The 27351-nt window shown below is 42.6% G+C and overlaps 1 protein-coding gene across 1 annotated transcript; it reads left to right on the plus strand.

Moving 5' to 3' along the window:
- Positions 1-715: 715 nt before the first annotated feature.
- ACE2 (angiotensin converting enzyme 2) lies at positions 716-25626 on the plus strand. Its single transcript, XM_015886577.3, has 19 exons — positions 716-886; positions 3731-4039; positions 6224-6382; positions 8057-8150; positions 8719-8862; positions 9314-9426; positions 10091-10199; positions 10919-11016; positions 12443-12612; positions 13483-13709; positions 14329-14473; positions 16043-16141; positions 16809-16931; positions 17252-17424; positions 18126-18184; positions 21662-21762; positions 22705-22821; positions 24014-24208; positions 24812-25626. The coding sequence occupies exons 2-19, from the start codon at positions 3857-3859 to the stop codon at positions 24924-24926; spliced, it is 2424 nt and encodes an 807-aa protein (XP_015742063.2). The 5' UTR covers positions 716-886; positions 3731-3856; the 3' UTR covers positions 24927-25626.
- The last annotated feature ends 1725 nt before the right edge of the window (positions 25627-27351 follow it).

Below are 27351 nucleotides of genomic sequence, written 5' to 3' on the forward strand. Positions count from 1 at the left end.
TGAGGCAGTGGCACAGGCTGCCCAAGTAGGTGGTGGAGTCACTGTTCCTGGAGGTGTTCAAGGAACGTGTGGATGCAGAACTGAGGGATATGGTCAGTGGGCATGGTGGGGATGGGCTGACAGGATAGATGATCCTGTCAGTATTTTCCAGCCTTAACAGTCCTATGATTCTATGATTACAAGGTCTTGTGCCCCTGTGTGGTTTTCTCTTCTACCACCTTAACATACAGTCTCAAGTCTGACAGCAGCCTTCCCCAGTATAAATGAGGATACTTCACAATATCCTAGTTTAACCTGCCTACTTGTATGCTTTTCTCTCCCTTCCTGAGAACCACCCAGTTTCATTGCTTCATCCTAAACCTTGCAAAAACACTTCAGTTTCCTGATGCTTCACTTATCAGCAACTTTCATCAGCTCTCAGTGTTGTTTTCAGGTGCAAAGTTTGCTCCTGCCTATGAGTTGCTTGACCCTTGGGGGATGCTCAACGAGCTTTGAGCAGCTGTCAGCCATTGGATCATAAAGGAGCAACGCAGCGGTGACAACTTTTTAGGTCTGAGATCCAGTCATTGGAATGTGGCCATGCAGTGTCCTGTCCCTGGCTCAGCCACAGGGGATATGTCCGAGAAATGTCAGACAACATGCATGCCTAAAAGTTACTCATGTGGGAAATAGGCTGCTCTGGGGATTAGGAGGACTGTTTGCCCAGCCCCTGTTTGGAGTGTGAGGATGAGGGAGAGGCTCTGGGATTGCCCCCGGCGATGCCCAGGAGCCATTGAGGCAGTGCAGCCCTCTCTCAGAACTGCATTAGGGCGATACGCAACCCCTGGGCCTTCGCTGCCTCTGCAGAGCCTCTTTACAGGGAGCCGTCAGAGCAAGGATCTGCCAGGTATTTAACTGATGTGAACCTCTCTTTGGCAAACAGCAGAGAAGCAGGGCAGCTACAGCCTTGCGCAGGCAATGAGATAGCTTTTGGTCTTCCTGGGAATGCTCCAGGCCAGGCACCGTGCAGCTGCATCCCTTCCAAGCCCCTCTCTGCAACTCAGTTTGCAAGTTCTTATGCACTGAGCAGAAATGCAGAATGATGAAGTATAGCAGAGAGCTTAAGTGGTACTCCTGTCTGGGAAAACTGTCCTGATAATGGTATTTTAAGCTATTTTAAGGGTGTGGTGCCCAATGCACAATGCACTGCTTTCTTATTGAAGCATACCCTAAATGCGATTCTCTCTTATCACAGCCCTCATTTCATAGCACTGCTCAGTCAGCACTGTGAATAATGAGGCAGAAGCAGCTCTGTCAGAACCAAGGTACATCAAACATTCATGGGCAGCTCTTTAAGAGGATTGGGAGCAGCTCGGGGCCACAGCTCACACTGCAGAGCCCAGGGTGGAGGGGAGGACTGGCAAACTGGAGGGTGAGCACATTGTGTAACGTCAGTGCAACCTCAGCCTCTGCACCACAATGGTGACAAACTCTCAGTCTCAGTACAAAGCCAACCAGACCAGCCACAATTGCATATAATAACAGCTCTGGCTGAGACCAGAGCTTACCTTTAAGTTTGTTTTCTTCTGATAGCTGCTGCATCACAGCCCCTACTAAACTTCATTTTCTCAGTTTTCTGTTTCTCTTTGCTGTGTCACAAATGGTCCTGCATCCAAATACAGCTTCTGCATGTAAAATGGGAATTTTTGAGCATATAGGTTGGTTTTAGCATATCAAAATGTACTGGGCTCAGTGATTGTGCAGTTACTTTACCAGTGTAAAAGAGAAAAAAGTTAAAGTCATCACAGTCCCTGTTCTGTATTGGAAAAGAAGAAATCACATCAAGGTAATAGACATCATTCTTTGCTTTAACAGACAACAGGATTCATGGGTAAGGGAGAAACTGCAGCCAAAAATGTTATAAAAAAAAAACCTGTCAACACTTCACCACGTGGCAGTTTCATAAGCAAATTAAGGAAAGATGAGCAAGACAAGAATCACAAAAGGCACATAATTACTTAAAAAAGAGACTCCAGCCCATCAGTCAAGGAGATGGGCTGTTTTAATTGATAGCTTCCCTGGGTCTTGCTGTATCCTGTACGATCTGGATGTGAGAACAGAAAACCTGGTAATAGGTTTGCAGGCGTTGCCAAACTGTGAGTCTTCTGAAGGATTACAATTGCAAATGATCATATGGAAAAATGATCTGAAATCATCATGATGGACTTCAGCCAAATCTGAAATGCTCTTATTAGTGCTGCCCTAGTGCCAGGTATACAGAGAGAAAAAGAGGACGGGCTGGACAGAGAACAGTGCTACTAGAAAGTAACTCACAATCTGAATATGAGTCAGTTTTGGCTTATGTTTCCAGAAAGGAAGGGAGAATCAGCAAGGTACAGAGAGTAAGTCACAGACAGCAACCCTTGTACTGATGACTGATAAGGTTTCAGTTATGATCAGTTTTAGAAATCATCTCTGAAGAAGCACAAATTGCAGAGGGTCTGGATGGCACCAGCAAGGAAAACATGCAATGCAGAGAGTGTGACCTCTGAGGAAGGGCTGCAGGAATACTGTTGTCTTTCCTTTGGGAAAAGAAGATTCTTGGGAGATTCCACACAGACAACAGAGATCAATTATCCCTGCTGTGTGGGACATGGGTATCAAGAGATACTGAGAAAAAAGGAAAGAAACCGAGCTGCCATCAAAGACACTGGAATGAATCTGTGAGATGAGGTTAAGGTAACACTCTAAAAGGAGAACTCAGGAATAATCCATGTTCTCAGCAAACATCTGGGTGGGCTGATCCCTTGAGGCTTTGCTTGCTGGGGCCTTTGCTGGTAGTGGCCCAGCTAAGGCCGCTCTGTGCTCAGCCCTGTGCAGACAGGAGGGATTTGGCAGTGGAGGGGCTGGTTGCAGCTTCTCCATGTTACAGACTTGCAATGCTTTCAAAGAAGCTCTGCTGGGAACTAAAAACCAACCCCGTGGATGTGGCTGCAGCCACATCTCAAAAAGTGCTCCCACCCCCCCTTTGCATTATCCTGAGCAGAAATGGGCTAATTTACAAAGTACTGAGGTACTGTCTGATCAATAACACTCAACCCAAGCTGCATTTCCAGAACGAATTCATACATCGATTTTCCCATTGATCTGCAGTAAGTACTCAGATCCTAGCTAGATTAGCAAAGATATTTAGAAATTTAAGTGAAATCATCTTAGTAATCTTAGTACTTAAATCCAGTTGATTTATAGTTAAGGTTAGATCACTACACCAGAGGCTATGATCCCACTACATCACTTGCTCCTTTCTGATAATTCACCTTTAAAAATTCAATTTCATATGCCCTACTCATTTCAAAAAGGAGTTTGCAAAGCCTTTTAAAACACGGACCTGAACATCCAACCAGATACCCTATGTCAGGATATGGGGAATTACTTTCTACCTGGGAAATAAGGTCATGGCTTGGTGTTGCAGTGAACTTTCTAAATATTTTTACAGCTTATCACCAACCTGTTAAAGGATTCAAAGATTCTGAGCTACCAAAGACACTGGCAGGCTATAGATAAAGTGAGCAGCAGTATCATTGACAGCACACTTGGGAAACATTAACTAAAAGTAAAAGCCTTTTATAAGAAGGCCATAAAATGGTGGGAGTAATAATGTTCTTCCAAAGTTAATCATTGACTTTTGTTTATTTGGCTTTTTACAAAAACTTTTACCTTTCTTTCCTACAATGGATAAAACCTATAAAAGGCCTGGAAAATTGGGCTCAGCCTCTTTAGTTCGCATTTGCTATGCATAAAGGCTGATGAGAAGAAGGCAGAGAAGCTCACCTGAGGAAACCTACTTCATCCAGAGGTTCTTAGTCTGCTCGTGAATATGTTGGTTCGCTTCTGGCTTCTCTGTGGTCTGAGCGCTGTTGTGACTCCTCAGGATGTCACACAGGAAGCCCAAAAATTTCTGGCAGAGTTCAGTGTGAGAGCAGAAGACATCAGCTATGAAAACTCACTTGCCTCATGGGACTACAACACCAACATAACCGAGGAGACAGCCAGGAAAATGGTAAGTGCTCCATTCCTTGAGTTTTACTAGCAGTTGGGAATCCAGTGGTTGCTTTCTAGATTGTTTTGGCTCCACCAAGGTGGATATAAATTTGGGTTCTGCTTTAGAGGCTTGCATTAACATAGTAATGCTTCACCAGAGTGCCCAGGCCGCTGACAGCCCCTACAGCCTGAGGCTGGTGCCTGGGCTGCCCACACACTGCATGGGGCTGACCAGAAGCTGGACTCACTCCCAGCCATCACTTTGAGTCACCCCAGTGAGAGGAGGGAAAAGACAAGGGAGTGCTGAATACTTGGCCACAAAATCAGCTGGATGGAGAGAGACCTTCTTCCACAGTCCCCGCTGTTCCAAGCTCACCCATAATGGTGTTTCTGAGCAGGTTACCACACATTTTCTGAATGCAAATGTTCTGTTAAATGTTTGCTGGTGATCTTGTATGGGGTTCTGTATCTTTTACACATCAGGAGACCTCCTCAGTGAATTAATCTCATAACTCTAGCTGTTAAGAGATTAGCTGGAGGTATTAAACTGGGAAAAATGAAGTGAGATCAGATTTCCAAAAAACCAACAGTGGAATTTGTACTATAGTGGTCTAGAACTGATTTGAAAGTCAATTTATATCTCAAGAAAGAACCAAGGTATTTGAACTTGCAAGATATTTTAAGCAGCTTGTTCTGCTTTCCAGCATCAACATCTTGCTGCTCCAATCAACTGGGTCTCTTGGCAAGTGCTTGTGTTTGCTGGAGCAGTCAGCCATGCTCTGACCAGTTGCTGATACTGTCGTGCTGCAGCCTGGCATCTCATAACCTTGGAGCCATTAAAAATGAACAAAAGCACCTAGAGATTTGTAGCTATGTGCCTTTTAAGGTTAACTCAAGTCAAAGAGAAAACCAATTCAGAACATAAAAATGAAGCTGAATATCCTATATCTGCTTTGGTGCAATGGCATACGCCTTCCACTTTGTCTTATAGCTTAATTAAAACATGGTTTAATTATAGTACTTCTTAATTAAAGAAAGGAGACGGGTTGCTGGAAGAAATCCTAATGGCTAATCATTGTCAATCTGGAATGTTTTCCAAGGCACCAGGTACTTAAACTGTAACAATTCCAAACACGTAAAATGAAAGCCCCATATAGCACTTCAAGCATTAATGAGATGGTAATAAAATACGTGAGGAGATACCAGCAATAAGAACCAATTAGTCCAGTGCTTAGAGAGGATATTTTCTCTCACTTGATCTCTTTGGTAGTGCTTGTAATAAACCCACCGCTTCCCATCTTCCTTTTGTATGGGAGGAGCACATTAATGACTACTGTCCCTTTTGACTCCTTCCCTTCCATTTTCCTTCTAATTTGGGCTGCAAAAGTAATAACTGTTCCTCTGACTTACCAACCAGTTTCTTTTACTGTGGAAAAAACATACTGCAAGCTTAATGCTCCGTAACCACAGAACCCCTCTCCTTCCCCAACTGGGGATTTGCAAAGTGAAGCTCTTCCTTTTGGGTCCTCATCAAGATCTTGCCCAGCTTTACAAGTTGCTGAGAAATGGGCAGACCTGTTTGTTTTGCTCTTGTGAAGGAGGAGTGTTTGGAAAGATTGCCAGGGGCTGTGTGGGCATTTTATATCTGTTGCTGCCCTGAAGCACAGGGCTGGACAACCTGGTCACTGCCCTCAAGGAAGTCTTGGTCTCACTGTGCATTTATTGCATCCTTCAGCAGCAAGATGTAACAGGTTTTACAAATGCCCTCTCCACACCCCAGGCAGTTGTCATACGGGCAATTAATTAAACTATCCCAATGGCTGAGGTTAATTAGTACTGCTCTTGTTGCCATTTTGGACGGGTGCTGATGTGCTAATCTCCCCGTACAAACATATTTGAAAAAAGATGAAAAAAAATGAGAGGGGTATTTTAAAGATGGCTTCAAGACTAAGTAATATTCATATGGTTGTTGCTTCATGTACTGACATTTGGAGTTTCATGAATATGTGACTGCAACTGACACTGGCTGCCCATAGAAGCTGTGGTGCCCCATCCCAGGAGGTGCTCAAGGCCAGGTTGAATGGGCCCTGGGCAGCTGAGCTGGTGGGGGGCAGCCCTACTCATGGGTTGGGGCTGGGTGGGTTTTGAGGTCCCTTCCTTTCTTTCCCTGCACTCTCAGTGTGTTTGTTTGAAACTCTTGCAGAATGAGGCAGGTGCCAAGTGGGCAGCATTTTATGAGGAGGCCTCCAGGAACGCCAGCCGCTTCTCACTAGCTGACATTCAGGATGCTGTTACCAGGCTCCAGATCCAGTCTCTGCAGGACAGGGGATCCTCTGTGCTGTCGCCAGAAAAATACAGCAGGGTAAGTAAGTTGCTGAGCACAGCTCATTTGTGCTACATGAGCAAGGGTATGGAGCTGTTTCCATCCTGCTTGGCTCGAGATCGTACTTTTTACCAGAGCACGTACCTGCACCAGGTGACCTTAGAAATACAAGGGGCGTCTGGCTTAGAAGTTGATTCCCACTCATGTCAGCAGTTTGTTGTGTTATCCGTGCAATAAATTGCAAACTTGCACCCGCCCCAGAGTTGCCCTTGCACAAGTGGACAGATTAGTCATATGGGAAAGAAGGACCTGTGCTGAGTGCACAGCTATGTGCATAACAAGGGTAATAAGCAGAAAGAGGTAGGTGAAAGGACGTTCAGTGAATCAGGAAGGTGGAGATAGAGAGCCTTTCTTCAGCAAGATGCTGAGTCCAACATTTAGGAAGATTCAGAACAAGGTTTGAATTTTCACTGAAGGGTTTGCATAAAACATGTTTATGATAGCAACTGTATGTAGAAATGCAGTGAATAATGCAGTGAGCTCCACAGACCCAAGGGTTGAGTTGGCACCTTTTGGTTGAAGATCACGCTGTAAGATAACACTGAGATAGGGAATCCTACAGTCCTCCTTATTGAGGAGCCAGGAGTTGGATTTGATGATCCTTGTGGGTCCCTTCTGACTTAGGGTATATACTACGTTCTGTGGTTCTATGGAAGCATGCTGTGATTTTTTTGGCTAAGATCAGCAGAGTTAGCCACAGTGAATGTAATGCAGCGGACTGGCTGGGCTTTCTGTCTGGTCCAAATGCGATGTGTCTCTGGAAAGGCAGATTGCCTCGCTGGGGGTAAAGGTTTGTATAAATATGTATTTATTTTGGAGCACAGCAGTACGCTAATAGTAGTGCTGTCTCTCTTGAGGTATTTTCTTCAGTATCCTCTACATTTAAACACATCCAGGTTCCTAGGTAAAAAGTCTTTTGGCTGAACTGGTTGATTTTTGCATGAAAAGTGACTTTCTGCAGTCTGATAGGATTCTGTATTCTTGAAATATTTTTTCACTGACACAAAAGTTTCCTGGGATCCTCATTCATTTTAATGTTGACTGTGATGAAGTTGGAACTAGTCATCAATGACTCCTCCCACTGACAGATCTAAATGGTTTTGGTTTGAAGCTTAAATGGATCTTCTGAGCTGAATGATTCCATGATTCCAGATGAATCTGACCTTCAGCTGACCCAGAATCTGGGCAGCAGCTTCTCAGTGGTGGGCCTTGAGCAGGTGTGTGAGTGGATGCAATGCAATGAGCTCAGCCTGGCTGCCTGCATAGAAGAGGCCTTTCTTGCTGTTGCATCAAACTATGAGGAGGCTGTAGATAAATCCATGTTCATGGGAGCGTGTTGCTAAACTTTATTGCTTTATTGCTTCTGTCTATTGACAGTTCAAGTTCATTAAATGCAGAGCTCTGCTGAATGGATATTAAGGACCTGTAGATTACGTCACATATTCAAGAGATTATGTGTCTCTTCCGGTTAGGCCCTGCCTTAGTAATGTTTTCAGGCAAATTCTTTCATTAATCTCTACTGAGCTTAGATATAGGCAGAATAGTTAAGCTGGTGGGTGAAGTGTTGAATAGAGCTCTTAAGGAATCAGCATGACTGGCTGTTATTTTACACAGAGTATGTTTTTAATGGGATATCTCACATCTAATTTGCAGCTGAACTCCGTGATGAACTCAATGAGTACCATCTACAGCACTGGGATAGTCTGCAAAGCCACTGAACCATTCGACTGTTTGGTGCTGGAGCCAGGTGTGACATTAACAAGTGTTCCTATGGTGCCCTTCGTAGTGTGAGCTCAAAAACTGAGGGGAATCCATGAGAGCCTCCTAAGTGTGAGAAAACAGTTTCCCCAGCTAAAACTGTAGTTATATCCTGCTATCTAAAACTTAGTCAAAGTTTCATTGCAGCTTGCAGTTCAGGGACCTTGGGGATCGTGATGGGTTGAGAAGCTGGACATGAGACAGCAGTGTGCTCTTGCAGCCCAGAAGGCCGACTGCATCCTGGGCTGCATCAAAAGAAGGGTGGCTTGAGGGAGAGGCCAGTCCGCAGAACATTGCCAAGTCAAGGGGAAGCAGGCAGAGAGCTTGGCTGATTTAACTGACTCATCTGTCTCTTAAAGATAAGAAAGGGAAAACCTTAAATCAAAAAGCATGCAATAAAATAATGGGATTTTTTTAATATATCAAACACAAAATGTTATCTTCTTAGCTCACGGCGTTTCTTTTGCTTTGCCTCGTTTGCCTGCTGTGAAAGAAAAATAAAGGGATTCTGCTTTTTCAAGGCCTGGTTCTTATTTTTTTTGTTGTTATTCTGATAGGTCTGGATAATATCATGGCCAATAGCATAGATTATCACGAGCGACTGTGGGCCTGGGAAGGCTGGAGAGCTGAAGTTGGCAGGATGATGAGACCATTATATGAAGAGTATGTTGATCTTAAAAACGAGGCTGCGAGGCTTAATAGTGAGTTGTATTTTCTTTCTTTTATTTTTTCCTGACTTCTCTTGAGCTTAATCTTGCACAATTTGCACAGAATTTACAAACCAGATCATTTTACATGCTGATGATGGGCTTTTTGTACATATTTGATCTCAGTGTGCATGATGCAAAATAAAATGCAATGCAGACATGTGCCAAAGAGCAAATCAGAATTATGTTGCCAGCCTGGAACAAAAGCGGGATATCATTGTTGCACTCTTCCCAAATGCCATAATATTGCCCTTCAGTAGATACTGCCTTTCCTAGAACTGTGTTATTGTGCTTTGAGAGCAAGCTGATTTTCCAGCCTGGTGTTACTTCAGTTCTGGGGAATGGCTGTTGCTGGTCTGCATGGGGTCAGCAGGGAGCTGCTCTGCTGCTGGTGACTGAGCTGTGTTCTGTGCTGTATCCTGAGGTGACGCCTCCTGCTTTTCAGATTATTCTGACTATGGAGACTACTGGAGAGCGAATTATGAAACAGATTATCCAGAGGAGTATAAATACAGTCGTGACCAGCTGATTCAAGATGTGGAAAAGACATTTGAGCAGGTAGGGGAAGGAAAAATCTCTTATGGGGCTCATGGACTGTAGGATTATGTGCTAATGTTGTGAATGAAGAATATAGACCTGCTCTAGACTATCCAGTCTTAGTTTACATGGAGTTGACAGCTGTTGGGGGGTCATCAGTGGTGTTTTTATCTCTGCAGTCATTCAAGGACAAGCCCAGAATAAAGCAGAAGGCGTATAGGTTTGTGTCCTTTTTTGGAGAGCCCTTTTCCTCTTGATCTTTTCATTGTAAAGACTTTGTACCAGCCTCTAAAAGGAATTCTAAAGGGTGCACCTTCCCACAGTCCCCAGACAGTTGCCACATGTGGGGATGGTGCAGTTTGATCCTACTGGTTGCACCTTGCCAAAGGCTTAAGGTCCTTTTCTCTCTTCCAAGTAGACCTCGTGAGGGTAAATAGCAGCCTAGTCACTCTAAGTCTAAAATTAGAAATGTTCTCTTACTTATAGCTGAGTAGCACATCTGGGGCTAGAGCATGGCCTTGGTGCTTAAACTCTAAGGTGAGGTCAGAGCTCAGCCACAAGCATGGTGTGCATTTATCTGTAGGGGGAAATCCATCAAATACCTTTGAGGCTCTCTGTTCAAGAAGGACAAGTTGGGTAGAGCCAAGAAAAAATAATTTGCTTCCTCCTCCTCTTCTGCCTCCAGATAAAACCTCTGTACCAGCAGCTGCATGCCTATGTGAGGCACCGTTTGGAGCAAGTCTATGGCTCTGAGCTCATCAGCCCCACCGGATGCCTCCCTGCACACTTGCTGGGTACGACAACATGGCCAGTTCACGCAAGCCTGACCTTGTATGCGGGATGACCACCTTCAAGGCACATGGGAACAGAGTAATCTGCCTGTTTAATATTAACAAACAGGGTACAGATAAGAGAAAGAGAGAGGAGAAATGGGATGCCCCTGGCAGAGTTGGCATAGGTGCCCCAGCAACAGGGGCATGTGGGAAGGCAAGTGTCTTCATCCCTGCTGGAGCCTTGGGAACCCAACTTGAAACTCCAGCACTGCTCTAGGATATTTCCCTCCCCTCAGCAGTACTTGAGACTTTCAGAGAGGTTTTGTTTTTCAAATCAGGATTTTCAAATCTTGTCTTTAGCATTGGCATTCCATGACTTTGCTTTCAAAGCATGCAGTATCAAGCTGCTGTAACTGTAATATATACAAGCACAATAGTGGCAATCACATGGGTGAGCAACATTGGTGTTCAGTTTTGAGCAGACCTTTAGGAAGGTGATCAGTCCTGGAACTGTACTGTACACTCTCTGAATGGCTAATTTTGGGGAATAAAAGATTGTTGATACGTTGACATATTCATGACTTCCCAGTGCTACTGCCCTCTACTTTGTGTCTAGATCAGACCTGTGTAGGCATATAAGCGTTCCTGTTTATAATATTGAAAAATTCATAGACTTGTCTGACGGTCTTGAACAATACACAATTATGTAAAGTTCTTCTATGATTTTTTCTCCTTTGAAGGTGATATGTGGGGTAGATTTTGGACAAATCTGTATAACTTGACCGTTCCCTATCCAAACAAACCAAACATTGATGTAACTGATGCTATGGTTCAAAAGGTAAGACATGATAAAGTCTTTATTCAATATGTGTTATGTTATTAATTTAGTTGAAGTAAAAGTTACATGTGTCAGCCACTCTCTAGAAAACAAAAGCTGTCCTAAGGCGAGTGCGACACCATCAGCAAAGAATTGCTTTCTGCTCTTCATCTTAATGTGTTCATTCATTTCCTACTGTACCTTTTCCCTTAACAGTTCTCATCTCTTTGTTATTCAGTCTCTTTGACCTGGCTTAATCAAAGCTCTGAGTCTATTTCCTGAGACACTTACCCATTAAGAGATACATTTTGTAAATATAAATATTGTAGGGTTGATGGAGCTGGCTGGTATCAAATATGAGCTTTGCAAACTATTACCATAATCAAATAATTTGTATATCACAGGATTTTTGCCAGCCCTGTTTATTTGGGTGCAGCTAGGAAACTGAAATGCTGCCTACCTCTTATCTTTTGATAACTGCATAGCACCATAAGGTCTGTGTTTGAGTTGTGCAGTGTTAACAACCGTGACTCTTTTGCCAGACTGAGAACTGGGTGAAGGTAACTCTCTGTACTGAACCCTACTGCTTTTATAAAAAAGAGGGAGTCAAATGGAATTTGGTTTTTGAAATGTGATTGTTTTCCTGATATCTACCTTCCACAAATAGGAACAGCTCCATTCAGATGTTATGCTGGTAGGAGCAGACAGCTAAATTTGATTCATAGGCAGTATGCATCAATCTCACCCATATTTTCTAGCACTGCACCCCCTGTAGTCTTCTATTTACATATTATGAAGCACCACTGTGAGGACAGGAGGCATTGCTTACAGAGCCACAGGGGCAAAGTCTGGACTCATATTTGTTTCTGTGGATGAGCCTAATTTAGGACTGGTGTCTAATTTAGCCATCTGCCACATTAATCTCTGTAAAAACTCAGCCCAGTCAATGTAGGCATTTGAAAATACTCTAGGCTTTCAGTTACAATCTTACTGGCAACTCCTACAGATATATTTGCCAGGTTTAAAGTTCTGGCTGAGCCCTCCACTCACACATTCGCTATGATCACAGCTTCACTGCCTCCATTAAGTTGCCCCCTCACTGAAGTGGCTGAAGAATCAGATCCCATACCTGGCATGTTGCTGAGCCTTTAATTATCTCCACGACCTTATCTATTACTTAGGGCTTCTCTTGTCTGGGTCAGGTGCTGTCTGCTGATTCTGATTGCATAAGCTTACTTTGTTTGTGGAGAGAACACTGAATTCCAGTTCCCAGCAGAATTTACAAAAGTGCCTAAAAGCAGATGCTGCCACCTGACTTGCAGTAAGTCGGGTGATGCCCTGAAGTTGTGGAGAGGCCAATGTGAAATCAGCTGCATTCCTTTAAGTCAACATTTGAGAACAGGCTCCATGCAGAAGAAATGACCAAAGGTGACATTGTCTGTTTCAGAACTGGGATGCAATGAAAATATTCAAATCTGCTGAGGATTTTTTTGTCTCCATTGGCCTCTACAACATGACTGCAGGCTTCTGGACAAACTCCATGCTCACAGAGCCCACCGACAACAGGAAGGTTGTCTGCCATCCTACAGCATGGGATATGGGGAAGAATGACTACAGGTACTGCAGTCTCTGTGACCCTTTCTCATGGCATCTCCTCAAACATTCATTTTTACACTGAAGGTGCACCATGCTGTTTTATGATTCCACTTTTCTTTATTCATCACTCTGACTGATAAAGAGAAAATGGAAGACAAGGGAGATCCTGTGGGATTGTAAAACTTACTGTGTATTTCTTCCTGTGAAGATCTAAGGACTATTCTCAAATTTGAGCAGAACATTGACCATTATACGAATTAGAGAGGAAATTACTATGTTTGGGGGCTTAAAGAGTAAGCATAAACGTAGGTTCTTTTTGCTATCAATGGGATTTATGGACACATATGCATTCTGCAGCAATGGCACAGGACCCTGGGCAGCAAATGAAAACTCCCTGAGATGCCACCAGCTGCATTTAGCAGACGTATCAGAACTGGTAGGCAGACTTCCAGATCTTCTTAAAAAAACAAACAAGCAAACATCAGTTTACTTAATGCTTGGGAAAGGAGAGGGACAGCAAATTCTCACACAGTGAAGTCTCCTCAGACAAGTTCTGTCTTTTATAAGTGGTACCTGCATGAGGATGAAATGGCAGGAGTGACCAACACACAGGTTTTTTGGCACTACCATCTGCTTAGAAATGGATGCTGGCTCTGACTCATGCCATGAGCTTATCGCCAGGTTTCAGGGAGCAGATGCTTCATATAAAACAGCCATTTTCTCATGCTCCCAGTGCAATTTCAAGATTAATGAAACTGTTTTGCAGGGTTTTCCTCCAAGCCCCGCCTTTGCAAGAGAACATACTAGGGTTGCTCAGGATGCAGGCAGGGCTCAGGCAGCAGCCAGACCAAGCACCATCTCTAACCACAGGTGCTTTTCTATGGCTCACAGGATCAAGATGTGCACCAAAGTGACAATGGATGACTTCCTGACAGCACACCATGAGATGGGCCACATTGAGTATGACATGGCATACTCCGTGCAGCCTTTCCTGTTGCGAGACGGGGCCAATGAGGGCTTCCATGAAGCAGTAGGTGAAATCATGTCACTCTCTGCAGCAACACCACAGCACCTGAAATCTCTCGACCTCCTCGAGCCAACTTTCCAAGAGGATGAAGGTAAATAAATGTATCAACAATAGGTATTTAACTAAAAACACTTGTGAGGACTTCACAGCCCATCTAGGTGAGCCTCCAATGAGTCTTTTCTATTTCTAGAAGACTATTTTCTTGAAAAAATTGGTATATAAGGCCATACTTTTCTCTATCAAGGTACTTATTTAGCAAATTAGGTGAAACTAGGCCTTGAGATTTACATTCCCCTGTATGTGAATACTGAGTGGACAACGTAGGTGAGGTAAACCCTCACTATAATGCAGTTTTGTTTGGCTTCTTTGAGTATTATATTCTAAGGATGGAGATGTACTAAAATCTTTAGCCTAGAATTCCCTGGGATGTTTTTCACTGGAAGAAAATAGCATGTAAATGCTTAAGGGTTAGGTTATTGAAGAGGCAGGGATGGAAAAAAAAAAAAAGTAAGATGCAGAATCATATACAAAATTTAAGTGATTTTTTTCCTCACATTTTTTCAGCTGTATTCTTTCTTCCACTTTTTCCTTAGTGAAAACCTGTAACTCAAACCAGATGTAAGTGTTAGCTATAAAAGGCAGGAACTGTAGGTGCTTAATTAGATACTAACTGCTATCATAACCATTACCTTAACTGCTTATCTCTTCAGAAACTGAAATCAACTTTCTGCTCAAACAAGCACTAACAATTGTTGGAACAATGCCTTTTACTTACATGCTGGAGAAGTGGAGGTGGATGGTGTTTAATGGTGAGATTACAAAGCAGGAATGGACAAAGCGGTGGTGGGAGATGAAGTAAGTTTGAGAAATGAGAGCTTTTTGCAAATAACTTCAGAAACCATCCATTCCTGGTCCCTCAGTTTTAGGAGATGCCTGTGTCCCCCCATGCCAGATCTGTTTCTTGGGGTATTTCTGCAAAACCCAGCAGGGTGCCAAGTAGCCACTGTGGTATAGATGAGATGTCACAGACAGAGTATCCCTATGAGCCCTGAGTTCAGCCCACAGATAACTCACCTCCCAGAAGATTTTCTCCTCATGGATGAACACAGCCTGTGGCCTTTGCACAGAATGTTCCAAATCCCAGAATCAACATTGCTGTCCCCTTCATGCAAGCCTCAGGGCATGCTCATAGCTTGAGCACAGCTCTTCCCTGAGTCTCACTGAAGTGATCTCTGGTTTGCTACCCACCCTTTTTAGGACAAATGGAGGGTGGAGTTCATCGCACTTTCCAGTCTGAGAAGCATATATATCTCAGTTTAACAAATATGTGGGCATGATTTTCTCTTTATCTTTTTCTTTCCACTTTACAGTGGTTGGGGATGTAAATTGTCCAAAAGAGCCCAGACTGATTCTTTCCTCTCCTATATATATATATTCCTGCTAACTACTACCTTTCTCAGTTAAGAAAATACAGTTCCCTTGGCAAGTAGCAGCCAAGGGAGCCTCTTCATATTACCCTCACCAGACAATCTGTTTCCACCACTCTGTAGTTCAGGATGAAAAGTAGCTTCATTCAAGCTGCCATCATTTCCTGGGATGGTTAACATGGGACCAGAGTAATTCAAAGAAACCAAACAAGCACCACAATAAAGATGGTTCTATAACAGGAATGGAAACACAAAGCCACCGTCATCAAACAAACCCTATAATAAAACATGATGTCAGCAAACCTTCAGACCTACTGTAAAAATCAGTCAGCTTTGATTTATTCAAAAGTAGCAGAAATGTCAGAGAAAGGGAGAGTGACGAATTGCTCAGGGAAGCTTATCACATCTGTTATAGTGACACCACAAAGCTCTGTGTTGGAACAAGATCTTGTCATACTGATTTATGAAAAATATTTCCGATTAAGCTTTTTACTGTTTTCAGAAATCAGGGCATGAGTTTGTTGCCACAGTACTGATCCAGAAACATGCTCTCAGGAAGAAATATAAAAGCCTCCTCTCCAGGCCAATGGGACAGCAGGTCATACCCCCTTTGGGCCACGCAGTCTCTATATGCTCTCACCAAGCATGAAACCGCAAGTGTTAGTGTACAAAGTTGGGATGTCCCCGGGCATGATGTGTGCTTGAAATTTCAGTCTTGTAGCATACTTCACACCCTTCTAGCATACTTCACACCACCAATTACTTTCTGTATGCCTTTCTATAATACATGCACTATCCTTGCGCCATTGGTTTCAAAGCAGCATCTTCTCTGTGGTCTCCAGCTGTGGAGCAGTTGAGGTTACCAAGAGTTGTATGCACCTCTTTTGTTTGGAAGGAAGAGAGGTTCCTGTATGTATCAGAAGCACAGAATCAGATACTTATGCTCTTATTAACTATTAATGGAAATCCTGTGTTTTTTCCTTTCCTCCATCCCCAGGAGAGAAATAGTTGGTGTTGTTGAACCAGTCCCTCATGATGAGACGTACTGTGACCCTGCTGCACTGTTTCACGTGGCTAATGATTACTCATTCATAAGGTAGACATACATTAACGGAATAAGATGCATTACCTAAAATACATACTGTAGATACTTAAAACACTATATCTTACTCTGTTTTACTGAAGGCTATTGATTTCAGTGGAAATATTCTGTGGACATCCTGGGCTTCTTAGTAGCAGTCTCTGATTGGCCAGGAAGCTGCTGGGCTTTTTACCAGCTGAAGCAGATGTGTGCAGCCCTCATTCTACTGGGAACACATTGTTATGATGTTCCTGCATCCTGGAATCCAGCGTGCCCCTTACACCATCGCTTGGGCCATGTGCATGCAGCTGTAAAGCACCTAACTCTGAATGTTCATTTGTGCCCCAGCCACCTCATCTCAGGATGCTCAGTCAGAGCAGAGAGCTGAGCCTTAAAGACCTTCCTTGCTCCTGAGTTATAGAATCATAGAATCACCAAGGTTAGAAAAAACCTCCAAGATCATCTAGTACGATCATCATAGACAGCGGCATTTCTTCTGTATTGCATTGTTACACCATAATTAGCACAGCCTGTAAATGCTAGCTGCCTCCCTCCCTGCAGTCAACTTTCCCAAGCCAGAAAAGAGAGCTGACTGCAGAACTTAATAAACCCTGGGGACTCACAGTTTCCATGACAGACAGCTAATAAAATATGTGCCTTCATGCTCCCTACTTTCCTTTAGATATTACACCCGGACAATTTACCAGTTCCAGTTTCAGGAGGCACTCTGCAAGGCAGCCAACCATACTGGCCCTCTTCACAAATGTGACATCACCAATTCTACAGCAGCCGGTGGGAATTTGAGGTAACAAAGCCAGTTTCTCACATTTCTAAGTCAGGACATAGCAAAGCTTAAGTCATCCTTGACAGCTTTCAGAGACAATGAAGTTACACCAAGAGTTGACTTTGCTTGAGAATTTAGCATTTGTCTTCTCAGTTCATGTTGGCAATTTGAACAAATTTATATCAGCTGAGGGTGCAAACATCAGAGATTAAATTGCCTGTTAATGAGAAAATAATTTATTTTTGTTAGTAAAAGCATTTATATTGATTGCAGATTGTCTTGCTAGAGGCCTAAACAGAACATGTTAATAATATGTATTACCTCTCTTTCCATTTACACAGACAATTGCTTGAATTAGGTAAATCCAAGCCCTGGACTCAAGCGCTGGAAAGTGCAACAGGAGAGAAATACATGAATGCTACACCCCTGCTCCACTACTTTGAGCCTTTATTTAACTGGCTGCAAAAGAACAATTCTGGCAGATCCATTGGCTGGAATACAGACTGGACACCATGTATGTACTTCCTGTGGGCAAATTAAGGGTGTTCATTAGTCCACATAGCCCTTGACCAGCAAAGTCCCTGTCTTTCAGTAGCTCTTGAAGGCTTCTCTGTATGGAGGTGGGTTATAGGAGATTACACTGAGCAGTAAATTTCACTTATGGAAAATCAAAGCAGTACAAAAAAGTTACTTCTTTTTGTTTGCTGTGCTGTGCTATTCAAAGAAGGGAACTCAGGGAGAAAAAGGAAGAGACAGAGGAAAAATTCCATTCTGTTGTGATGGTGTTGAGTGTTGAGGAATCCACACTGTTTATTTGCAATCACTGCCAGTACTGGAGAGTCCTGTAATCCTTAGCCTGTCCCTCATGTTGGGATTCTCCATGCCAAACACCAGCACTTGCATCTGAGCTTCCCATTCCTTCTACTGGAGCAAAAGAATTGTTTCCTTCAGGACATGTCTGAATAAGGCCAGAAGACTTCCCCCTGGACCTACTCTTTCTTTCTGTCCACTACAAAGCAGGGCATGACAGTGTCATGGCTGATGGCTCAGGTGTGGATGCTGGCAGTGGAGGTGGCTCAAGGGAAATGAGATAAATGCCACCAAGCTGGCCTGGGAAATCAGGTGAAGCTGCAAGGAAAGTCAAGCTGTCCCTCATTTCCCAGTAACTTTATGTCACTGTAGCTCTGACACAGTCTTTGTTTCTTTTAAAATCAGATTCTGACAATGCCATCAAGGTACGCATCAGCTTGAAAGCAGCACTGGGAGATAATGCGGTAAGTGTACTTGCACGGGGATGCTCTTTGTATTGCTTAGGCGACAGAAGTGCTGTTCTGGACGTTCTTAGGAAGTGGGGTAGGGTCGGGCTGGTTTTGTGTCTGAAGAGTGGCATCAGCAGAGATGAAGGGTTATCACACAGAAAATGTCTTGTCTGGGTTTGTCATCCACACAGCATCTAGAGTTACTGGAGGTACCTCTCCAGGGATCAGCCTCACTCACATTAAGGAATACATCTCAGCTGGATGGGCTGAGTTATTCTGTGGAAATACCAATTACTTTTTACCTGGTGGCTAGCACAGGAGGAACTGTGCACTTAAAAATCACACAGCTATGCTGGTTTGTCTAAGTAAAAACAAAGACTTTATCCTATTTTCTTCCATCATGGCTACAGTAGCTGTCTTCAGAAATTAAATTCAAGTAGCTACTTCACATTAAATATGGAGCTAAAAGAGAGAGACCAAGTTCCACTGAATGTTATAAAATGTTTTCCTGCTACAACTCTTCTGGATCTCTGCGTGTTTCCCCATTTGTGCCAGGCAGCACAGGCAGAAAAGGGCTTTTGTTCCCATGAGTGTTCCTGCTCTGCCCGATGGCACCAGGTGGGACAATGAAACTGAACAGCAGTCAAAAACACTCAGCAAAGCAAAATATGGCATTTTAAGATTTTAAGCAGAGCGCTGGCTTAGCCCATTTGTTTAGCACAGCCACCTGGCTGACAATTTGCTTCTACTTCTAAGTATATCTCTTGATGCCAGTCTCACAGGGACAGCCTAAGAGGTTTCAGAATACACACTCCTGCTCATGCTAATATCTGTGTACACCTTGTAGATCGTGAGTTATTTTCCAAGAATGTGTATGTCATCAGCAGGTCATTTAGACCAGTGTGTCTGAGCCCATTGGACTGGCAGGGCTGCAGTACCATGGGCTCATTTTTCATAGGAATTAATGCTCTTGCTTCTATCACTCTCTCACATGCATGCCCCACTGGTGCTTTATGGCTTCCCAGGCTGCTGAGTCGAGTTAGATACAATTCAAGACTGATATAAGCAGCATGAATAGGTTCCATATTACAGCACATTTATTAGTCATTTTGTTTAATGTTTAGCTTAATATCATTTTTATGCCTGCCTTTTGCCATCGTAGCTTTTGTTGTGCAATTGAGCAGCTGTAAAACAATCTCATACAGATTACTTAGTTTAAATTATTGTATGGACAGTAGGTTTTGAAGCTCTGATGAGCAAGCCACGAATTTTCCTCCCAAAACTAGTCCCCATCACCACTGTGCGAGAAACCTAATCTGGGAGCTTTCTACTTTGCCCCTTTCAATGATTCACAGCACATACAAGCTGGGAATATGGTGCAAGTGTTTGTTTAAGTATTTGGAGGTGTCTTGGACCATCAAAGGAAGTGGTGGTGTCACTGTCCCTGGAAGCATTCATGAGATGTGTGGATGTGGCACTGAGGGACATACTTCATGGGCACAATGAAGATGAATTGCTGTTTGGACTAGGTGATCTTACAAGTGTTTTCCAACCTTATTAATTCTATGATCCTGTGATTAGAGCAGTGGAAGATGTTCTGAGTACACCGAGTTACTCGAGGATAAGGGGCAGCTGTATCTCCACCAGGCAGTCCCGCAGCTCCCAGAGAATGCCCTGGATGGCATCAGAGGGAAGGTTCAGTAGCACAAAGTGCTATCAAACCAAGCACTGTATCTCATGGATAGCCTTGTGTCAGCTATGCCAGAGTGTGTTCTGCAATTACCCTCCTAATTTTTCTTAGGCTGATGAAATTAAAGCTGCTGCCCAAGCATTACCAGCGTAGCTGATAAAACAGAAATACTCACAACTATTAGAAAGAAAAGCTGTTAGAAGTTCCTTGCTGAATCACTCTGTCTATCTTACCTAAAATAAAAATTTCATGAATGGGAATCTCTTGCCACCATTTGAAAACAAACATGGCTTCAGACATCTGTTCACAGTTACACCCACTGGGTGACTGTTATGTTTGTGGTCTCATCACATAAGGCATGTTGAAATGGAAAAAAGTCATTCTGCTGCCATGTAGATGCATTTTTCCCTGGAAAAGTCTTTTTGAATTAGAAGCCAGGTGTGCATTGCCTTTCAGCCTGCACGTGGGATGTTGCAGGGAACGCAGGAAGATCGTTTTACTCTGAAAGCAAACAGTCTCTGTGACAAAGAATAGGCACCAGGTGGGATTTTTGAGATGCCCAGAGGACAGCCTGTGAGTGGTCACTTCTCTCATAGAATCATCAGATTGTTAAGGTCAGAAAGACCACAAAGATCGTCTAGTCCAACCATCAGTATGTCACACCATGCATGCTAATCATGCTCCTCAGAGTCACATCCACGCGGTTCCCAAACACCTCCAGGAATGGTGAGTCCACCACCTCCCTGGGCAGCCTGTGCTACTGCATCGTCACTCTTTCTGAGAAGAAATTTTTCCTAATATCCAACGGGAATTTTTCCTGGCATGACTTGGGGTCATTCCCTCTCATCCTATCGCTGTTACCTGGAAGGAGAGGCTGACTCCTACCTCACCACATTCTCCTTTCAGGCAGTTGTAGAGAGCCCCGAGCCTCCTCTTCTCCAGGCTGAACAATCCCAGTTCCCTCAGCCACTCCCCATGAGGCTCCTCACAGCTTCATTGCCCTTTGTTGCTAAGTACTGCTGCACAGTGGGCTGGGCTGAGTTGTTGGTGCTTGCAGAGATTTGTGTCCCTTTTGCAGCTTCCAGGTCATGCTTCAGAGAAGCAGGTTTTGATTCTAGTGTCCCATTGTGGGTTAATTTGGTGTCACAAAACAGCTGGGAGGAGTCCATAAACCAAAAGGGCATTTCTTATATCGCCTCTCTGCTCTCAAGGGAAAAAGAACAGTAGAAGCACTGATGAGAAGGGCTTTTTACAACATCACTCTTTCTCCCCCACGAAAAAAATCAAACAAGAAAGCCAAAGAAAAATCATCCAAAAAACCCCTAAGAATCCCAACCAGTCAATGACATACATAGATGAGCTGCCTTCACACGGTACCTGTCGGCTCAAAGCATGTTTATCTGCCTTAATAGAACAGATCTACAAATGAAATGATATGGTTAAAACAAGGTCATTAAAATAATTAAAATCAAAGGTGAAATCATTAGATTTCAACTCAGATGCACAATAATTATTGGTTAGCCTTAGGGAGATGCCTTGGGCTGCATCAGCTTCAGCACCTCGCATAGAGCTACCAGGAATTGCAGAGGGACAGCGTGATGGAGTGTGTGGCAGTGGGGGATGCCTTCTTGGTTATTCTTCTGCAAAGTGCCCAGATTAATGGAGCTAAAATGTTTGAGCTTCCTGCAATGCTTTCATGACACAAATAAATAAAACAGGAGTGCATGCCAAGCATTACAATTACTATTTCTAACTTGCCCTACAACTATCGCCTCTGACAGTCTCTTGTTCTGTCCTTGCAGTATGTGTGGGATGCAAGTGAGCTCTTCTTGTTCAAGTCATCCATTGCCTATGCCATGAGGAAATACTTTGCAGATGTGAAGAAACAAAATGTTGACTTCCAGTGAGTGGTTTTCTTACCCCTGCCGGCTGTGTCTGTATTGCTGGCTTGCTAGCAGTATGAATTGTTGGAGTTATTAATTATTATTTCTGTTGAATACTAAGAGGAAAGGTGATAATGACAATGTCAAACATCAGCTGGTTGTAAAAGGCAAAGTTCCAGCTTCTTTACATACTGTTCCTTCTCTTCCTGAGAAGTCTGAAGTTCAGAGCAGTGTGCTGAAGTTAGGCTGCTTATCAGATGGAGAAATGAGCCTTGAGAATTTCTGCACAATGCAGATATAAGAATATCACAGAAGAGATACTGATTTGAAAAAAATCTGACAATATATATTTATGAGATTGTATATTGAGAAGTTTTGGGCCAAGGAAAGATAAGCTTTTTGAACATAGTGCATTAGAAATCTATGCAGACTTATGAATCTTACCTGGGTTTGTTTACAAACATCAAATCTATCATCTGCGACTGATTTCAGTAAGACAAATACCCTTTTTCTTAGTCTCCTGAAAAACTACCAGGTGCTATCTACTTAAACTATTTGGTATTACTGTATAGAATATTAGACATATAATTTGCGGGATCTATACCTAGCAGAATATGAGATTTTTTTAGACTTGATACTCCATACATCACCTTACTTACAAAACCCATCCCAAACACTCAAGAGGTCCAAACATTCTTGTTCTGTAGCTGATTGTGTGCTTTAGGAAATTATGCCAAGTATTGTCCCAGGTATGGGAATAGACTCTCTCCATCTAAAGGTACTTCTTAGCACGTAGAAAATGAAATTATATTATAATTTTCAATTCCAAGCTGAGATCTCTAGGAAGTCTTCACTTGGCACAGACCAGCATTGCCTGTCTAATGCAACCCTTCCTTTACCTGAATTTAAAGATAATGTCATCTCAACAGTGAAGAAACCTTTATCTTCTGTTTCTCAATCAGGGTTACAGACATTCATGTTGGGGAAGAGACACGAAGAGTCTCCTTCTACCTTACAGTCAGCATGCCAGGTAATGTCAGTGATATTGTGCCCAGAGCTGACGTGGAAAGTGCCATCAGGTGAGATTTTCATTTCTGGGGGAAAAAAATGTATGTAAGGGTGGAAGGAAAAACAAAGCTTAAATGTAATGAAAAAGAAAGTGAGATAAGAAACTCAGTTCTGCAGTTTGCATGGAAATATTGGGATGAGAGAAAATGTTATGACAGAAGGAAAACAATCCATCTATCTGATGGTATCTTGGACAGAAGCCAATGTAAAAGGCTTCAAGGGGCTTGTAAAACTGCCATAACACACGTAATTGCATCATACTTTGCCAGGAAGTGTCATTGCTCAGATTCTAACGGGAACTATCCTATATTCTGAAATATCGGAGCATGGTAATGGTGTGTGCATTCACAAGCGCATGAATGTTTTTTCCTCTTGTTATTGAAAAAGCAGCGCAAAGTTTATTCTTTGCAAGGACTGAAATGATGCATTAGAAAGAAAGCCAAATGTATTTGTTCAGAGAGAAATGAAGAGGTCAGAGCAAGAGCTAGTTCCCACTTACGGGTCAATGAACAGCTTTTTGATAGCACACTTTGACACAACTGTAAGTCACTGCAGTAAAAATGATAAGTAAAACTGCAAGAGTGCAGCTGGTCATGGATAAAATACAGGAGTAAAAGAAGAGGGAACAAATCTAAAAGTAGCAACAATATAAGATGGCATTGAAAAAGTAGTTAGAGGAAGTAGTGAATCAAGGGAGAGTACAACCAGGGAAGTATTGTCCAGACTGAACTGACAGAAGCAGAGGTTCAGGGAAAGACACAGAAAAGACAATGGGGAAAGTGTTCAGGGCAAGAAATATCATGGATCATGGTTGTGGAAGGCTGCAGGATGGGGATAGGTAAGAAGGCAAAGCTGTGATTTTCTGTCATATAACCAAGCTAGTTATGGGTAAACAGAATGAGAAGCAAAGCACAAATAGAGAATGAGATTAGAAAGCTGGTTGCCTCATTTTGATAAGCTGTTCGATCTGGTTTTAAGAGCTTAGGCAGTGTCTGAACATGTTACTTAAGCTGAAGCGGGTTAAGGGCTTAAGTTATCGTGTTTGTTATCCACCAAGCTGTGACAGAAGGAGTATGGGGCTTAGCAGTACCTCCTGCAATCAGCTGATTAGTTCAGTGGGAGCTTAGCATACTGGAGAATTATAAAGGAACAGAAAAATGTTTATTTCCTCCAAATAAACTTTTAATGTGCTCTTGATGGCAGGATGTCTCGGGGACGAATCAGTGAGGCTTTCAGACTGGATGACAACACGCTGGAGTTTGAGGGCATATTACCAACCCTGGCTGCACCTTATGAACCACCAGTCACCACCTGGTTAATTCTGTTTGGGGTGGTCATGGGTCTGATTGTCATTGGATTTATTGTCTTGATCATCACTGGTCAGAGAGATAGAAGAAAGTGAGTGGTGTTTTTGATACTATGATAATGGCTGCTGGGAGAAGACCCCATGGCTAAAGCATCAGGGTGCTTACAGATGAGCCCTTCCCTACCCTTCAGCAGTGATGGCTAAAGGTTCATCTCTCTGATGAACATGATGGCTTTGGCAGTTTAATGCAAGTTCCTTTTCATCAGCATTTTAACCATGGCAGCTAAACATGCCATGGCTGCAGAGCTGTGACATGGCCATTCTTCTGCCAAACCTGTTGCAAGGCTTGTGGAGAGCCTGCTTGGAGCACAATGCCTGCTTCAACGAAAGGTTTTACCCACATTTGTCAGCACCTGCAATCCTCAGAGATCTCATTGGAGGTTTACCAGGGATGCCATTTCTCTTAAAAATTATTGCATTGACGCAGGTGTATTTGGATTGTTTTTTTATGTCTCCCCATTAATGGGATTTCTGAGAATGTAAGTTGGCTTCCTACAGTTCCCCTTAGAACAAAATCACTTTTGATATAAATATTCCCAATTAAGAATTCTGTTATTTACAATAGCCTATTCTGGGGATCTGGAAGGACTTGAACATCACAAGGGCTTGTAAAATAAAAAGAATTTTCCTTACAGGAAAGCAAGAGAAAGAGCAGAAGCAGGATCAAACCATGAAGTGAACCCTTATGCTGAAGATGGAAGAAGCAACAAGGGTTTTGAGCTATCTGAAGATACACAAACATCCTTTTAGAAGACATGCTATCTTGTTTTTGTTTTGTTTTTCATTTCACTTGCAAGAGTGGTGTCTAACAAGGACCAAAAAACTATGGATATTGTCAGACACAGTGACTTTGGGTGGGCAACACTAACTTAATCTGATGTTTATGTGGTAACTAGAAAGCACGCAAAAATGCAAGACTTTTATGTCCTGTGGCTTTTCTATGAATTATATTCATCATAGTACACACTGTCTGTGCTACATTTCATAGGTGCGCTGTGTCCCATTTATCTTTGTTTCCTCTGTAATGAGAGAAAATCTTGGAAGCATAGAGTTGTATATAGCTGAAGACAGATGAGAGTAACTCACATATTTGTGACAGCCCTGAGGAATATCTTGCCAGATGGAGAGCTCAGAAGTCTACCTAACAGACATTGAGAAAAAAAAGGCCACCAGAAAAATCTTGGTGATGAACTCAGTTTGGTATGATTTAAGAGCAGTTTTTGTACCTTCAGGAATTTGTGTCAATGTAAAATGGATGTTGAATGATGACTAACAAGCACTGGAACTTTGTTAGGAGGCTGTAACATAAGTTAGTTATTTTTTTTTAACTGGTTGCTGGGTAAGTACTGTAGAGGCCAAATAGCGTACGTTCCTTCATAAATAAATAAATACCTAAATAATCTGTGTTATGTTCATATGAAAACATGAAATAAATTTCCCTAATACTTAATGATTAGGAAGACAGCTATTGCCTCCGTGATACCAAATACTGTGTTACAAATGTGGCACGTTACAAATATGAATTGTACAATTACGTAGGTACTATTACTTACTATAGTAAATTTGCCATATTTACAGTATTGTATAATTCACTATTATTAGTGCTATAGTGTAATTATTATTACAAATGAGTATTTCACAGACATAACAGCAGCGTAGAATATCTTGAATTGGAAGAAACCCAAAAGGATCATGAAATGCTGTCACATAATTTTATATAATAGTTTTGAGAGTTTGAGAGTTTATTTTTATTTTTTGTAAATGTATGTGTGCATGTACAGGCATATGTTCATGCATGCAAACGTATACAAAAGAAAAGCCAGGCTTGGAACTGGGCAGAAAATAAGAACTCTACTTCATGGAAGTGTTTCTACATTTCATCACTTTGCACTGTTGCAAAGTTCAGAGCCTCCAAAATGCATAAAAAGGCAACCAAGAAAAAAGACATTATCTTCTCCTTGCTTTCACTGCATGTATTGGAAACTACAAAAAATGCTGATTTCTACACTGAATGTCTAACTCATATGCTTAAAGTTACATAAATGAATCCTCTGTAGTATTTTATCGAGGAGCATATCATGACTTTGTCATTTGTCCTGCGTTCCCCTTTGCATATGATTGTCCTGCACCTGTCTCTAGCCTTCATTTTCATCAGCCCATGTATTATATGTAGAATCTCAGATATGTCTCATGCACTTCACAAAAGAATTAAGAGGAAGGTTGCAAACAGACAATCTTAGCGCCATGCTCTAACAACGTATAAAATAAATATTAGTGTTACATGTTACCATTGGCCTTCCTACTATATCCTGGGGTACATCGGAGGAGGTGTGGCCCTCAGGGACAGGGAGGTGACTGTTTCTCACTACTCTGCCCTCTGCCCTAAAATCATCTAGTCCAACAACCAATCCATCAAACCATGTCCACTGACCAGAAATGACCAGAAACCTTGGGTGGAGATTAGGTACCCACAGATAGACCTCAATCTCTGTGATATCTTCTCAACTCCAGCTGACCTTGTGGTGGTAGCATCAGGAGGAGCAGATGCATTAATAAAACAAACAGCAGAGCTTCAGTCCAGAGGGACATGAATAAACTCAAGGACTGAGCCAAGAGAAACCTTGTGAAAATGAACAAGTGCAAGGCTGTTCTGCATTTGGTTGGAAATATGTAGCGTGGCAGCAGACTGAGGCTTAGGAGGGCCAGTCTGAACCTGGAAATGTAAAGATGTTTGTGAGGAGGGTATTACAGTGCTGGAACAGGCTGCCTGTCCCACGCTATGAGAGAGGCTGTGGAATCTCCATCTTGGGAAGTGTTCAAGACTCAAGGAGACAAAGACATGGCTCGTAGAGTGGTGAGGACAAGATGCAGCTGAAGATGATTCAGAATGGTAGGCAGATGAAAGTAATAGTTGCAAACTGTGCAGGCATATAAAGTTGTCTATACCACATATCTGATCACCAAAATATCCCCAAATCTCAGTACTTAGCTAGACCTTAAGATAAATAAATTATTGATATGTAATTCAACTGTATGTGTTTTACCCACTTACAGTACATCAACAGAAACAAGGAATGACAAAACGGGAAACAATGTAATTAGGCATCACAGACACCCTCAGATCTGTTTTCAAGATAAGCATTTCCATTACAACAAAGCACCCATTTCAAAGGAG

Source organism: Coturnix japonica, chromosome 1, assembly GCF_054131305.1.
Source record: "Coturnix japonica strain WE chromosome 1, WE-NBRP24, whole genome shotgun sequence".
Classification (NCBI taxonomy): domain Eukaryota; kingdom Metazoa; phylum Chordata; class Aves; order Galliformes; family Phasianidae; genus Coturnix; species Coturnix japonica.

Coding starts and splice junctions, on each gene's coding strand:
- ACE2 (XM_015886577.3), top strand. CDS start 3,857: ATGTTGGTTCGCTTCTGGCTTCTCTGTGGTCTGAGCGCTGTTGTGACT. Junction 12,613..13,482: donor ATGGGGAAGAATGACTACAG/GTACTGCAGTCT, acceptor TATGGCTCACAG/GATCAAGATGTGCACCAAAG. Junction 18,185..21,661: donor CAGCACTGGGAGATAATGCG/GTAAGTGTACTT, acceptor CTGTCCTTGCAG/TATGTGTGGGATGCAAGTGA.